The 14043-nt window shown below is 43.8% G+C and overlaps 2 protein-coding genes across 13 annotated transcripts in view; one reads left to right on the forward strand and one right to left on the reverse strand.

The window, feature by feature from the left end:
* Nucleotides 1-10176, forward strand: part of ppfia4 (PTPRF interacting protein alpha 4) — a 58956-nt gene extending 48780 nt beyond the window's left edge. For 5 of the 12 annotated variants that reach the window (XM_031323355.2, XM_031323393.2, XM_036002180.1 and 2 more), the window contains 17 exons: nt 402-598; nt 1184-1412; nt 1506-1541; nt 1629-1750; nt 1971-2083; nt 2184-2265; nt 2401-2482; nt 2715-2915; nt 3560-3622; nt 4007-4033; nt 5602-5777; nt 6209-6306; nt 6922-7097; nt 7730-7798; nt 7888-8074; nt 8226-8323; nt 8602-10176. In XM_031323355.2, the coding sequence (XP_031179215.1) occupies nt 402-598; nt 1184-1412; nt 1506-1541; nt 1629-1750; nt 1971-2083; nt 2184-2265; nt 2401-2482; nt 2715-2915; nt 3560-3622; nt 4007-4033; nt 5602-5777; nt 6209-6306; nt 6922-7097; nt 7730-7798; nt 7888-8074; nt 8226-8284 (1917 nt within the window). In that variant the 3' untranslated portion in view covers nt 8285-8323; nt 8602-10176. The remainder of the gene's footprint in view (nt 1-401; nt 599-1183; nt 1413-1505; nt 1542-1628; nt 1751-1970; nt 2084-2183; nt 2266-2400; nt 2483-2714; nt 2916-3559; nt 3623-4006; nt 4034-5601; nt 5778-6208; nt 6307-6921; nt 7098-7729; nt 7799-7887; nt 8075-8225; nt 8324-8601) is intronic. The other 7 variants (XM_031323367.2, XM_031323363.2, XM_031323376.2 and 4 more) reach the window with 7 other exon arrangements.
* A 76-nt stretch (nt 10177-10252) lies between these two features.
* myog (myogenin) lies at nt 10253-12783 on the reverse strand. Its single transcript, XM_031323467.2, has 3 exons — nt 11965-12783; nt 11197-11293; nt 10253-11102 (listed from the first exon to the last, which is right to left on the reverse strand). The coding sequence occupies exons 1-3, from the start codon at nt 12496-12498 to the stop codon at nt 10984-10986; spliced, it is 750 nt and encodes a 249-aa protein (XP_031179327.1). The 5' UTR covers nt 12499-12783; the 3' UTR covers nt 10253-10983.
* Nucleotides 12784-14043: the final 1260 nt, after the last annotated feature.

The following is a 14043-nucleotide window of genomic DNA, read 5'->3' on the forward strand; positions in this document are numbered from 1 at the left end:
TACATAAACAGGATGGCCAACATGTTAGTTATTCTTCTAACCACATACAGCTCCTTACCAGTGCTTTATTCCAGTTCATGTCTGCTTTGCTAATAAGTGTCAGTGCCTGGCTGATGTATGAGGCTCTTCATGCCTAACTTACCATTCTCTACTAACCTCTCTGTCTCTCTTTCACCTGCTGCCATGGACATGCTGTCTGATGTAAGTTCCCTGTTCATCCATTTCTTCTCATAACTTGCCACATACTTCCACAAGTGTCATGTTGTATTTTTACATGTATGTGTTTAATCAGAATGTATGCATTAAAGCACATTCTTCAGGTACATTTGCTCATGGTCAATGTATATTGTATTTAACAGTGTCTACAGATGTTAAAGCTCATGTGTGTTTGTTGTGTCCAGGTGTTTGCTGTGTTTGAACAGGACTACCCATCTCTGCGTGGGAGCGTCAGCCACCTCCTCGGCAGCGACATCGAAGCAGAGTCAGACTTGGATGATGACGTTAGCTCGACCCTGCTTTCCCCCAGCGGCCAATCTGACGCTCAGACTCTCGCTCTGATGCTGCAGGAGCAGCTCGACGCTATCAATGAAGAGATAAGGTACGAAGCACAAGCACATGGTGCTTCATAGTGTTAATGCAATGCATAAAGGCCAGACAGGATGCCCCACAACTGATAGTGGCATTAGATAGAAAGATGATAACATGTAGATAAGACTCTTCACTCTTTAGTTCTGTTTCTTGCTGAAGGAGGATGCTGGTTATTGCAGTTTACAGTAAACAAGGTCCTCTTGTAACACCTCAGAATATGCTGCTAGGGAGTAGATGCAAAATAGATGCTGATTATGCTGCAAAGAAGCCAGACTCCCTCAAAGAAATAAAAAAAACAATATCTGTACTACTAATGGTATTTTTATAATGCAATATTTGCCAGGATTTTTGCATTGTTACATTTTTCATATAATAGTTAATGATAAATAAATGATGATTATGTCCCAGAATACAAATAGTTTTTATTTCTCATTTGTTCTACAAGTTGGACTTCTAAGTAATTTTATTTTGAGCTTTGTAACTCCATATAAAGGTTGGAGTTTCATTCATTATTACCGAAATACAAAGGGTGTGTTGTTAATTAATTGATGGGATGTTCTGTGTTGAAAATAACTATGTATGTGTGCATGTGCAGGATGATCCAGGTGGAGAGAGAGTCAGCAGACCTCCGATCTGACGAGATTGAGTCTCGCGTGAACAGCGGCAGCATGGACGGACTCAATGTGACACTTCGACCCCGGGCGCTACCCACCTCCGCCACCGCACAGTCCCTGGCATCATCCACCTCCCCGCCCAACAGTGGCCACTCCACACCTAAACACCACTCACGCAACGCTAGCCACCATCTAGGCATCATGACTCTGGTCAGAGAGCACACACGCTTTACTGTATATGCCATACTCATATGTTCATTGTAAACAGCTGTATCTGTAACTGTGTGTTGTTTTGTTTGATAGCCAAGTGACTTGAGGAAACACCGCAGGAAAGTAGCAGTAAGTTTTGCAAACCTAAAATGATACTGTTTTTTTGTCCGACTGTGGCTTTGTGACTGAGCGGAGTTGCTTTTGTGGCTCTTCTAGTCTCCAGTGGAAGTGGACAAAGCTACTATCAAGTGTGAGACATCGCCTCCCTCGTCCCCCCGCAGTTTACGGCTAGAGACCAATTTTGCTCAGTTCACAGGCAGTCTAGAGGATGGCCGAGGGTAAACACACACACACACACACACACACACACACACACGGGTCCACTTCAACTGTCCACCAACAAGTTTTGAATATGGTAGTGGCTGAAATTAGATCTGATTCTTTCTCTTTGCTTTACACACACACAAAAACAGTGGTTTACCTTGCTAATTCATAGTTGACAAAAATATACTAAAGATTTAAGCGTAACACAATTTTCTCTGTTTTAACTGTTTGCAGCAAGCAGAAGAAAGGCATCAAGTCATCTATTGGCCGATTGTTTGGGAAGAAGGAGAAGGGTCGAATGGAGCAGACTGTAGGCAGGGAAGGACAGCCTCTACCAGCCTTAACAGGTACACTACAGACTACATAACATACCCCACACTCATGCAGACAGTGTGAGATTGTGTGTGATTTACAGAGATACAAATTAACTCTTTCGCTGTATTTCAGACTTTGAGATGGGCATTGGTGACACTATGACTCTGGGAAAACTGGGAACACAGGCTGAGAGGGACCGCAGGATGAAGAAAAAGTAAAAGCATAACTTCCATCTCTGAATTTGTGTGTTTTGTCTTGTTCTTGTTATTTTAATATGTTCACTAAACCGTTCTCTGGCAACTATCACTTCCTTGTGTCTTTTTTTGTCCATTTTTGATTCCCTTGTTAGACACGAGCTTCTGGAAGACGCCAGGAAAAGAGGCCTGCCATTTGCCCATTGGGACGGCCCTACTGTTGTCTCCTGGCTAGAGGTACTCCCCTAATCTACTTTTATATCTTCCAAACATACATTTTCACAAAACCTCCCTTTATCTTGCTGTCTTTATTTCAGGCTGCTACTACATCTAATACAATGATAAATAAAGTGTCATGAAATACTAGACAGACCACCATGACAGCCTGATCTGCAGTCCCTTCTCCTTTTTATCTGACCTTTTATGGCGACAATGGTGGTGACGTATATATCTTCATGACTCTCACCAGCTGTGGGTGGGTATGCCAGCGTGGTATGTGGCAGCCTGTCGTGCCAACGTGAAGAGCGGAGCCATCATGTCAGCTCTGTCCGACACAGAGATTCAGAGGGAGATTGGCATCAGCAATCCTCTGCACCGACTCAAACTCCGCTTGGCCATCCAGGAGATGGTGTCCCTCACCAGCCCGTCTGCACCACTTACCTCCAGAACGGTAAAATAATACAACAAATACCCCTCCATGATCGCAAATGTGCATAAATGAACAGCAAATAAATAAATGAGCGCATGAACATACACAAAAAATGTAATCCAGGATTGTGAATATGAACACATTGACCTACACAAAACACGCAAAACCTCTTCCACTGTTAGACTTAACCTTCACTCTGCACCCTGGGGTGATAACTTCCCACTCTATTTTGCTTTTTTGTTCTTCTGTTCAGACCACAGTACTGGTTTGACGTGTTCTTTTCGCTGCCATGAATTGCATGGGGTTCTGTGGGAAAACGATAGTGCCACATATAGCTACAAGCTACCTGCCTGAAATACACTCCCTCCCTTCACTCAACACACTGTTTGTCTGTCTGTGTGTGTGTGTGTGTGTGTGTGTGTGTGTGTGTGTGTGTGTGTGTGTGTGTGTGTGTGTGTTTGTGTGTGTGTGTGTGTGTGTGTGTGTGTGTGTGTGTGTGTGTGTGTGTGTGTGCGTGCGCGTGCACGTGCGTGTGCGCGCATGGGGGTCGGTACGTGTAAAAATATACACGAGTGCATTCTTGGGTGTGTTTTTGTGCATATATGCGTGCTTCTGTATGCATGTGTGTATGTGTGTGTTCGGGTGTGTTTTCGTCCTTTGAGCAGTCCTCCGGAAATGTGTGGGTGACTCATGAAGAGATGGAGAACCTGGCTTCCTCCACTAAAGCGGTCAGTACCATCTGGGTGCTCCCCTCCCTTTTCCTCCCACCCAACACTCTCACACTCACACTGTCCTCACTGTGACACACATATGTCATCCCCTGAAAGACCCCTTTATATACACACTACATCACACACTAATGCATTTTTGTGCTCATGCTGGTATTTGTATGTGTATGTCGGATGTAACCTGTGACTCCATGAAAAGTTCGATTAATGATATGAGTGTTGGAGATAATAAAGGTCAACTGCAGAGTGAAAACTCAAACTTGTTCTTGTACTTGCGTACGTGTGTGGGTGTGTGCATGTATTTCTGAATGTGCAATATGTGTGTCTTTAGTTATTCCCTGTCTCTCTGACCCTGTAAATTGTCTCTATCATGCTGCCACTCAGGACAATGAGGAGGGCAGCTGGGCACAGGTGAGGTCGCTGCACAAACAGTCTGAATCCATGCCCACGCTCTTCACTAACACATACACTCGTCATACGTGTATTTGAATAAGAGAAGGCAGCCAATTCACTTTCAATATTATGCTCTGTACACAGTAATTGGGAAAGTGGACACAGAGGTAGAGTAGGGAGACAGAATATTTGGCATTTTGGGTCATGTTGGATCATTTTTTAATGCTTTGGCACCACAAACTAAATTCTGTGTACCTCAGCTGAAAAATATTTATTTTTGTAATTTTGTTGAACTGACACTTTAATCAACATAAGCAATGATGATTTTGTTTACATTTGCTAGCAACATATTGCATCATCCCATATCTCAATTTGCAAATTGTATCTGTGTTAAAGAACTTACATAGTCACGGCCCACAGGTGTTTTCACTTCTACCTGATTAGTGCTCTTTTCAGGACTGTGTCAGTGTGTACACACTGTGCTTGATTGGCATGTAATAAATGCCCTTGTCACTTTAATAGGACGTTTTCACAGCAGACATTTTGACCTCGACCCTGAAACCGAAGCAGCTAAACGGAATTCAGCCATCATTCATTTTATTGATTAAACCTGTTTTATCCTTTTCTGACATGGCTACAGTGCATGTCATCTGTGAAAAAAGGCCTATTGGTGCATTGAGTTTGTGAATATGTGAATTGTTTTTGGGATGTTTTTTCATCCTGGATGTTTTTGAATAAACCACACCTGCCATCATATTGTAGAGCTTGTCAGCCAATTGGTATGTATGATGTGTAAATATGGATGTGCTTTCCATTTATCAAACATTTTGACCTGATGAAGATCCAAGTAGGATCGAAACGTTGTCATTATTAAACCTTTGTGGCATGGAGTATGTGTGCAGGCGTTACCTTTTCGTTTTCTAATAGCCTTTCACCTACGTAATTACTCTCCTTCGACTTCTTGCAATTCCCAGCATAATTCTGCCCAACATCAATCTGAGCAGAGGTCTAATCAGAGAGGATGACTAAAAACATAATTGTGGTTGTGCAAGGCCTTTCAAATTATGATGTGCTCAAATTGTGCTGTCCTGTACAGTACAGCTGATGAAACCCCAAGAACATGTTTCAGCTCTTGAGATAGACAAAATGTTTCTGTTTCTTACAGCACATATTTTGGCTTGTCGTTGCATGGAGAGCACAGGTGTATCTAATAAAACGAATGATGGCCCAGTAAGTAATGACAATGTGCACAATACCAGGGCCATGGACCTGAACACCTAAATAGAAAGCAGCCGTTGTGTTATAAGTAACATCTGTGCTTTTGCTGTGAAAAAGGCATTTTGGTGTTACACTTGGTGCTACTCAATGTATATGCAAGAAATTTGAGGATAATTTTATTAATTTAGTTATACAAAATGGCAGATATTTTACCATTTGACTAGCTTTTGGCACCAAAGCATATTGTTTTTTCACATACAACAGTCCCACATCCATGCATATGTACAGTATACAGTCCTGGAAACAGAGAGCACTCTCTCTTTTTCTGTTGCACAAGTTAGTAACATCATGTACTCCTCTCCCTGTAGACTCTGGCGTATGGCGATATGAATCATGAGTGGATAGGGAACGAGTGGCTGCCCAGCCTCGGCCTGCCTCAGTACCGCTCCTACTTCATGGAGTGTCTGGTGGACGCTCGCATGCTGGACCACCTGACCAAGAAGGACCTGAGGAGCCACCTCAAGATGGTGGACAGCTTCCATAGGTCTGTAGCTATGGCGATCAGCTTCCCCTTTCATCTGCTAACTGGGCACATTAGCAATGGAGATGAGAAGGCTAATGATGCAAATGTGCTTGTGCTTTTCTATGTTTGTGTGTGAGCTTGTTTGTTTTACGTTACGTTACGTGTGTGTGTGTGTGTGTGTGTGTGTGTGTGTGTGTGTGTGTGTGTGTGTGCGTGTGTGTGTTTAGAATAGAATAGAATGCCTTTATTGTCATTGCATCATTAAAAATGTGCAACAAAATTCAGTTTGCTACTCCTGTAATGTGCCCCTAGTTACACATTCTAAAAAACACATTCTCTCCACACATTCATTCATACATTTCACACAATAAATAATAAATAGATAAATGAAGTAGTTAAAAACTGCATTGAGAAATTCCACATTAAGAGAGCTTTCTATGTATGTGTACCAGGGCTAGTCTGCAGTATGGGATTATGTGCTTGAAGAGACTCAATTATGACAGGAAAGACCTGGATCACCGGAGAGAGGACAGCCAACACGACATGAAAGGTACACTTTACACACACCCTGAGACATTCACAGTGACAAAAAAGCAAGCACACACACATACGTTCAAACACTAGTGCACAAAATTGCACACATCCACACTCTCATCGGGCCAGAGTGGTGGCTCGAAGCGTCTGCGTTTGCGTGCTTGCGTGGACAATGTTTCTGCCCTTAGACTGTCAAAACGCCAGCTGAAGCAGGCCTACAATCTTATAATCCAGAGCGCCACATACCAAGAGTAGTCCACACACACACTTAGATCTAACCAACCCTCTTGCCCTTTTGACCTTGAGTTCTGCACATGAACTTGACTCAGCTGTCATGTTAAATCAGAGTCCTGCCCTTATACACACACACACACACACACACACACACACACACACACACACACACGCACACACACCGCCTGTTCCAACTTGGAAAGCTGGCTGACAGCTGTGCTTTAAATGAACAAAGGGAGTGTGCCAGTGAGTTGACACCATGTGGCCATGCACATTATCTCTTTGTCTCTCTCTCTTTCTAGCTCACTTACTTAAAATTGAGTTGCTCTTATTTGCTGGTAATGATGTGTGCTTGTGCCACAGTACCTCTAGTCTGAGCCACTCTCTTTTACTTTAGATGTGTTGGTGTGGACCAATGAGCAGGTGATCCACTGGGTCCTGTCCATTGGTTTGAGGGAGTATAGCAGCAACCTGTTGGAGAGCGGTGTCCACGGAGCGCTACTCTCTCTGGACGAGACCTTCGACTACAGCAGCCTAGCCCTCATCCTGCAAATCCCTATGCAGAATACACAGGTGGTTATAGAGGAAAACACAACTGTTTACACTCAGCATGCAATGATCAAGCTGATCTGACTGGGAGGAAGATATTAAGTGTTGTATGATCCAGCAATATGGTGGTGAATTATGAAATAAAATATATAAACCTGAGATTTGTACCAATAAGATTTATATATAGATATATGTTGTATGACTTATGAATATGAATATCCTAAATGCTTTCGTTCCAAGCACTGTAAGCCCAACAGTCACAGTTGTTGAGGTTTTTATGAGATTGGTTGATTTACTTTTTGGTGAAGTGGCGGTTTTTGTGCAGTCAGCATTTCCTTCTACTGCTGGCCACATGCTGCCAACATTTACTTCTGCCTCAGATTCTATACAGTATCAGTTGTTCTCTGATCAAAAGGCCTCTGTTGTTCTCACTCAGAATTCACTTGAAAGAATATCCCAGTCACAGGCTTTATTACAGATGTATTGCCCACAGTTCATATAGGTAAACAAAAAAACAGTTCCTGTTTATTAGAGGTATTTCAAGAGCTTTCTTTGACATTTTGCCATCCACTCCTGTTCATTTTTTACCCTGGTTGGCTAACCCACACCTTCACTGTGTTTCCTGCTCACAGAGGGTTGTGTGTGTTGTTTTTCAGGCACGGCAGGTTCTGGAGAGGGAGTTCAACAACCTGTTAGCCTTGGGGACCGACCGTCGACTAGAGGAGGTGACCTCTCAAGCAGCTGCTTTGATCAAAAACAAATTGTTGAAAAAAGGGCATATTGTCTGACCTCGCTTTTCTCCCTGTCACTCTAGAGTGGGGATGACAAGTCTTTTCGACGCTCTCCATCGTGGCGCAAGAGGTTTCGAGCACGTGAGGGAGGGGTTGGGCTGGGCATGATGGCGGGCTCCATGGAAACGCTGCCTGCTGGCTTCCGCATGCCCTCCATGTCCATGCCGCCCTCTGCTCATTTAATGCCCAAGAAACAGCTCCAGCCTGAAGGTGTGTTAACTAACCAAACTCCTCTACCTCAGGCTATTTACTTTTCTGTGTGTATCTATGTGCTGCTCTCTGCCCGTCCTGACTGACTAACTGCATGCTGTGTCCTCTCTGTCCTGCTGCGACAAACCCCTCTGTGCCACGTCTGCTCAAGCTCCTCCACCGGCGACCCAGAGACTCGACCCGTCAGCCGTGCGGACCTATTCATGCTAACTTCTCTCTGCTTACTAACAGGAGTGCTAATGCTAACAGGTAAGCTAACAAAACCATACCTGAAACTGCTGAACTTACAGCTCACTGTGCTTTTAACCAGCATTGGTCAGCTGTGTGGCATGTGGCAGGATTGTGGCACTAACTTTACAGTACCAGGCTAATGTATTGATGTGTGTGTCTGGCAGATTTGAGCCTTTTAGCTAGTAAACAATGTGAGTTTTAGCCTCTTCTTTTTGAAATCATTAATTTACACAACAGCATTTTGTACAACGATAATGACATTTCTCACTTTCCTCACTTTTTTTTCTCTCTTCCAGTGCATTCTCATTACCTATATGGACACATGCTTGCGGCCTTTTGAGAGTGATATGCCAAATCTGGAGAGGGAGTCCTGGGTGCCACTTGGGAGTGATCTTCATCCCTTTGTGGCCCGGCCTCACCTCCCATCTTTCACCTCTCATCTCTCCTTCGGACACGTGCAATACAGAGGCCAACTCTGACCTTTGAACTCTTGAGAGTGATCATTGGCTGCGCTCGCTGCTGTAAAGGAGACTCATCCCTGTCTCTCCCAGTTTACCCCAGTGCTCCCAGTAGCCTTGTTATTGTGGTGTTGTGCTCCTGCTCCCCTGGTCTCAGCTGTGGGTTCTTGTTCTGGTTCTAATCTCTCAACATGCTCAAGTCCAAACCAATTTGTCAGTGTCATCATGTCCAAGGCAACACAATAGTTGGTTAGTGTAAAAAAGATTTAAAGGAATGGTGACAAGTCGTTGATTTGGACTTGGGGATGATGAATACTTGTATAAATGGCAGATCCCACTGCACATTGCCCCCCTACCGGTTATGCAAGGTATTAATCATGTATTGTCTTTGTACATAAAATCGATGACTTATGTTTTTTATAGAAATATTATATATATATACATATATATATATTGGAAATACATATGGAAATGAATACAATATAATTGCTGTATGAAACCCAATGCCCTGTATTCGATAGTGACTGTTCTCTCTCTCTTTCTCTTTCTCTTTCTTTCTCTTTATCTCCGTGTCGGACCTTTGTGTGTCTTTTGCTGTATGCTATCTAAGTGTGTGAATCATTAGTGGGAGGGTCTCACTAAGGAGGGGGTGTGTTTCTACAAGGACCCTTCATGGGTTCATGGGTCCAATTTCAGACTTCTTCAGATTCTCTTTGCCTCTTCTCCTGTTCTTTCCTTTTCCCTCCTTCTCTCTTGACACTATGTAGCTGTTACCTCTCCTCTTTTCGCCTCTCTCGCCTTCAGTATGACACTATGTAGCCTAGAATAGAGAGAGAATCCTTTAATATGAAGAGTGCGTGTGTGTGAGTGAGTGAACAAATGAGTCTCTCTGCTCGAGACTTGTAGAGAAATTGTGTGTGAAAGGCCGACCCCAGCCAGGTGACCATGATTTTTCTCTGTGGATGGGTAGTGTGAACACTGTAGCTCCTCTTGTTGATTCCTTACTTTCTCTCAAATCAAACTGTAAACTGCTGCTCAACATCAGCCAATGATATACACGTAAAACTGCTCAATGTGAGGGACTCTTCTAATCCTATCCCGTCACCTCCCATTTAGTTGCCATGGAGACGTGCCAGTGAGCACTCAGTGCTCTCGGCTGACCAACTCTTCATCCAATGAGAACACAGCATATGGACCAGTAAAGTGCTGGATGGGTGTACAATTTTTTTTTTTAGAGTTTTTCCAAGGTGTCTAAAAGGTGTAATGTGCTATGTGGCAGCTATGAGTACTGTGTCTTTATTCCAGGTGTGAAACAATGCTGACAAATCAAGATTTTATTATTTGGCAATTCAAAAAGTGAACTGTATTTATGACACTATATAGACATAAGTAAAGCTGGTTTTTTTTTAAAGATTTTGGATGTTGTGTTCCTTTTGAGGTTAGACAGTTAAAATATCTCATTGGTAGTTAAAGACAATGACAGACAATGTATTGAAAATGGTCTTTATTGCAAGAATTGGACAGAAAATATCACTTTTCAGAACATCTACAAATACACAACAATCTTAGTTATAAAAGTCAAAAATAAGTTAGCAAAAAATAAAAAATAAAATGGCAAAACCACTCTGTAGAAAAAGGGAACGTATTTACATCACTAGCATTCATAACCAGTTTAAATTAAGCAGATCTTGGTCAAAACTGCCATGGTACATATTGGCCCCACAAATAAACTCATGTTTTTTTAAGCATTAAAACACACACAAAAAGAATGAAAGGGAAAGGTTTCGAAAAGAGGAAAACTTAAATTAAGTAAGGAGAAAACCAGGCTTTGTCGTTCCTCTGTGGCTCTATGACACTGAAGGCAAGCCTAACAGAGATCCAATCTAGTAACTAGGTGTTGGGCTCATGCAGTAAAGTCCTTGAATTTCTAGTTAGACTAAGCTACTATGGCTCTGACAGAAAGGCCTGGACCGCAGGATAAGGCAGGGAATAAAGGGAATAAGGCCTCATTGTGAACAGGAGGAATTCAGTTTGGCTAGCAGACCCATTGATCAGCAGAGTTACAATTCAAACAAATCACTATATTAAAATTTTAGCATAAGACACATAGATCAGTAGAGCTGAAAAATAAATTAAATTGGACCGATTATCAGCCTGCTTTGCCAATTGTCATTTTGTCTGTGGCTCTCTGTGCACATATGGGTCCGCTGTGTGGAGGGTCTATTTGGGAATGTCCACAGAAAAGGCCACAGCTCCGCCTGCTGCAGTGATGCCATCCACGATGGAGGTCAGGGCACGCATGTTCCCCTGCTCTGGAGAGTCAGCAGCACTCAGGAGATCTGCAAAGAGACCCAGTCACACATTGAGTATCTGAGCGAGGGTGCACGGATCTGTTATTGCTGTCTAATGAGACTGTGTGTGAACTCTACTCACCCTCACTGCTGTAGCTCTGTGTGCACTGCTCTGGAGTGCTGCTCCACTCTGGGCTACTGCAGCAGGTGCTGCCTGAACTGGGCTCACTTGACGACACCTGTTACCATGGAGATGCACACACAGAAGTTGCTGTCAGTCACTCTGTGTTATGACAGGGCATATCCCGCCCCACACAGAAACACAGCACACTACATTGCAGTGTAATACCACACACACCACCACCACCAATCCATCCTGTGATGTACATGATGAACAGTATCTCAACAAGAGAAGCAAGACTTTTCCATCAAAAAATACAGTTGCGTATAAAAGAGATCAAACCATTTAACAGAGTCATTGGATTGATATACTGTATTTTGGCACTTGTCTGATCAGTCTGTTATCGTTGTCTCTTTGAACTTTCAAATAAGCAAAAAACTTCTAACTGTGAGACAATGACAGGAAGTGCATCTGTTCGTTTTATGTCTAAATACATAGATGGATACACCAGCTATTCCCCCAAACCTCAAAACTTAGCCACGGTGATAAATTCTGAAGCAGACTTTGAGGTTCTCAGTTCTTCAAAGTCACACATCGTCAAACATTTTAACATTGACTATTTTTCCAATTTCTGCCTATGTCGTGTATCTCTTCCTCTACTTGACATTTCATCTTTGTCTGAACATCTTCTGCCTCCCTGTTTGTTCTTTCTGTTTGCTTTTTGGCTCTGTTCTCAGTGTTGAATATGTGACCCTCTGCTGCTAATCATCCCTCCTCTGTCCTACTCACTCTGGGCTGGGCCTGGCTGGGTCGGTAGTGCAGTCCCTGCTGTCCCGTTTCAGTGTCCTGCTGGTTGAGGGAAGACACCAGGGCCTGCAGCCTTTCAATATACTGGATGGCGCTCCGCAAGATCTCCACCTTGGGCAGCCTCTGGTTTGGGTTCATCAGGGTGCTCCTCTTCAGAGCGTCAAAGGCCTCGTTTACCTTCTTCAGACGCCTCTTCTCCCTCATTGTGGCCGCTCTCCGACGGTCCATGGTAACCGTCTTCCTTTTGCACAGCTTACAAGCCCAGGGCAGGCACTGACCTGGGCAGTGGGGCTCGGAGTGAGGTGACAGGCTGGACGGAGAGACTTTGTCCTCTGTTCCTGTCACTCCGACTCCAACACCCCCAGACAGACTCCCACACAAGCCCATCATGGAGTTCCTATCCTGGTAGGCAGATTGGTCATACCCCCCAGACAGGCGAGAGGGGAAGTAGCTGTCCCCTCCCTCGTAGAAGCGCTGGTCAGGGAAGAAGTAAGGGTTGGTCTCGAAAAGCTCCATACTGGACAACGTTATGGTCGGAAAGGGGACAAAGATTCCTGCTTCCCCTGGAACTGCTCTACTGTATGTGGTGTTCGGTCTGTCGGAGTGTTCGTGTGTGTATGCCTGTCTTCGTCCCTGGCCTTAGTTTGTGATGAGTGGAAGATGTGTGGAGAACAACTGGTGTGGAGCAACTGTAGGCTGGCATTTAAACCCCTCTGCCTGCTGCAGGATCACAGGGTTAAATTTAGCACGAGCCCCTAGAAACCTGACACGACGTTTAGCTGTTGCTGCACATCTACACTTCACATCTCTGTTGGGCCCTGCTCTCCAGGGCTTTAAGGCCCTTTTGGACGTGTGTGTGTGTGTGTGTGTGTGTGTGTGTGTCTGCGCGCGCGTGCACATGCGTGCGTGCGAGCGTGCCCTTGTGTGGGTTTGTGCACTTGTGTGTGTCTTTGAAGCCGGAATATGATCAAGTTGCAGTGGAAATGGGAGAGATAACCTGGGATCAAAGATGTCCGTCTTAATGAGCTAATCCCAGACTTGCGTCTCCCTCCATGACACCATACATAAAGTCCCCTTGCATGGGGGTGGAGGAGGGAGCAGTAAGGACAGTCTGGAGACAGCTGTCACTTCTACTAGGAGCCAATGATAAGCAATGACAAGAAGTTGTGCCTTCCTGTTGGAAGGAAATGAGGCCGGAGATTGTTGTTTACTCAAAACTAGGTCACAGATATACATGTGTACTCTGTTGTGACTGAAGGTTCAGAGTGATCAACTAGGTTGATAGGCCTACTAAATATGGAAAACCTTGGGTAACATAAAAGCTCATGCCATTGTTGGGTCTTGGTTTTACGTAACCACATTCATATCTACTGACTTTCCTTCTAAGATGATTGCACAGGGTGATGTAAGTGACCTTCTGAGCTATACTGGACTCCGTTTCAGACAGGTCTGTGCAGGAATGGACAGAGTATAGTACAGTAAGTTGAGAACCAAGGCTCCCACTACTCTCAGAAATCGAGGGACAATAATCAAACGATCATACAGAGGTATGGCTTTCCTTGTCCTGACCTCTTCCAGTTAGTCGCAGTGTTAGCCTAGCCATCAGGTGTTAATCCTTTCAGGACATGTCTCGCATAATAGATCACCAGCTAATTCGGACTGGCTTCCGCTAACATGGACAAACAGCCAAAACACACACTTCTGTCAGCAGAGAAGTGACCTGGAATGACAGGCATAGTGTGAGATATGTTGCATCCCTATGTATCCTATTTCATTACCATAGGTTTATCACAGTAACACATACCTGGCAGGAAATGTTTGGGAGATCTGTTTTGTGGCCACACGACATAATATGTACTGGTGTCTGGTACATACCACTGCCAATGACATTTGTCACATGTTGTCCTTTTTCTTTCTCTGAATGTCTTTACTTTCATCTTCCTAACAGAGACTTCAAAATGCAACAAAAAAAATCCTGCACCACAACATGACACCACACAAAATACAGTAAAAGATTATTAGATGAGTCAAAAATATAAGTAAATAGCGTTCAATAAATGT

The sequence above is a fragment of the Sander lucioperca genome, chromosome 6 (assembly GCF_008315115.2).
Source record: "Sander lucioperca isolate FBNREF2018 chromosome 6, SLUC_FBN_1.2, whole genome shotgun sequence".
NCBI lineage: Eukaryota > Metazoa > Chordata > Actinopteri > Perciformes > Percidae > Sander > Sander lucioperca.

Coding starts and splice junctions, on each gene's coding strand:
- myog (XM_031323467.2), bottom strand. CDS start 12,498: ATGGAGCTTTTCGAGACCAACCCTTACTTCTTCCCTGACCAGCGCTTC. Junction 11,294..11,964: donor CCAGCCAGGCCCAGCCCAGA/GTGAGTAGGACA, acceptor CCATGGTAACAG/GTGTCGTCAAGTGAGCCCAG. Junction 11,103..11,196: donor ACAGAGCTACAGCAGTGAGG/GTGAGTAGAGTT, acceptor GTCTCTTTGCAG/ATCTCCTGAGTGCTGCTGAC.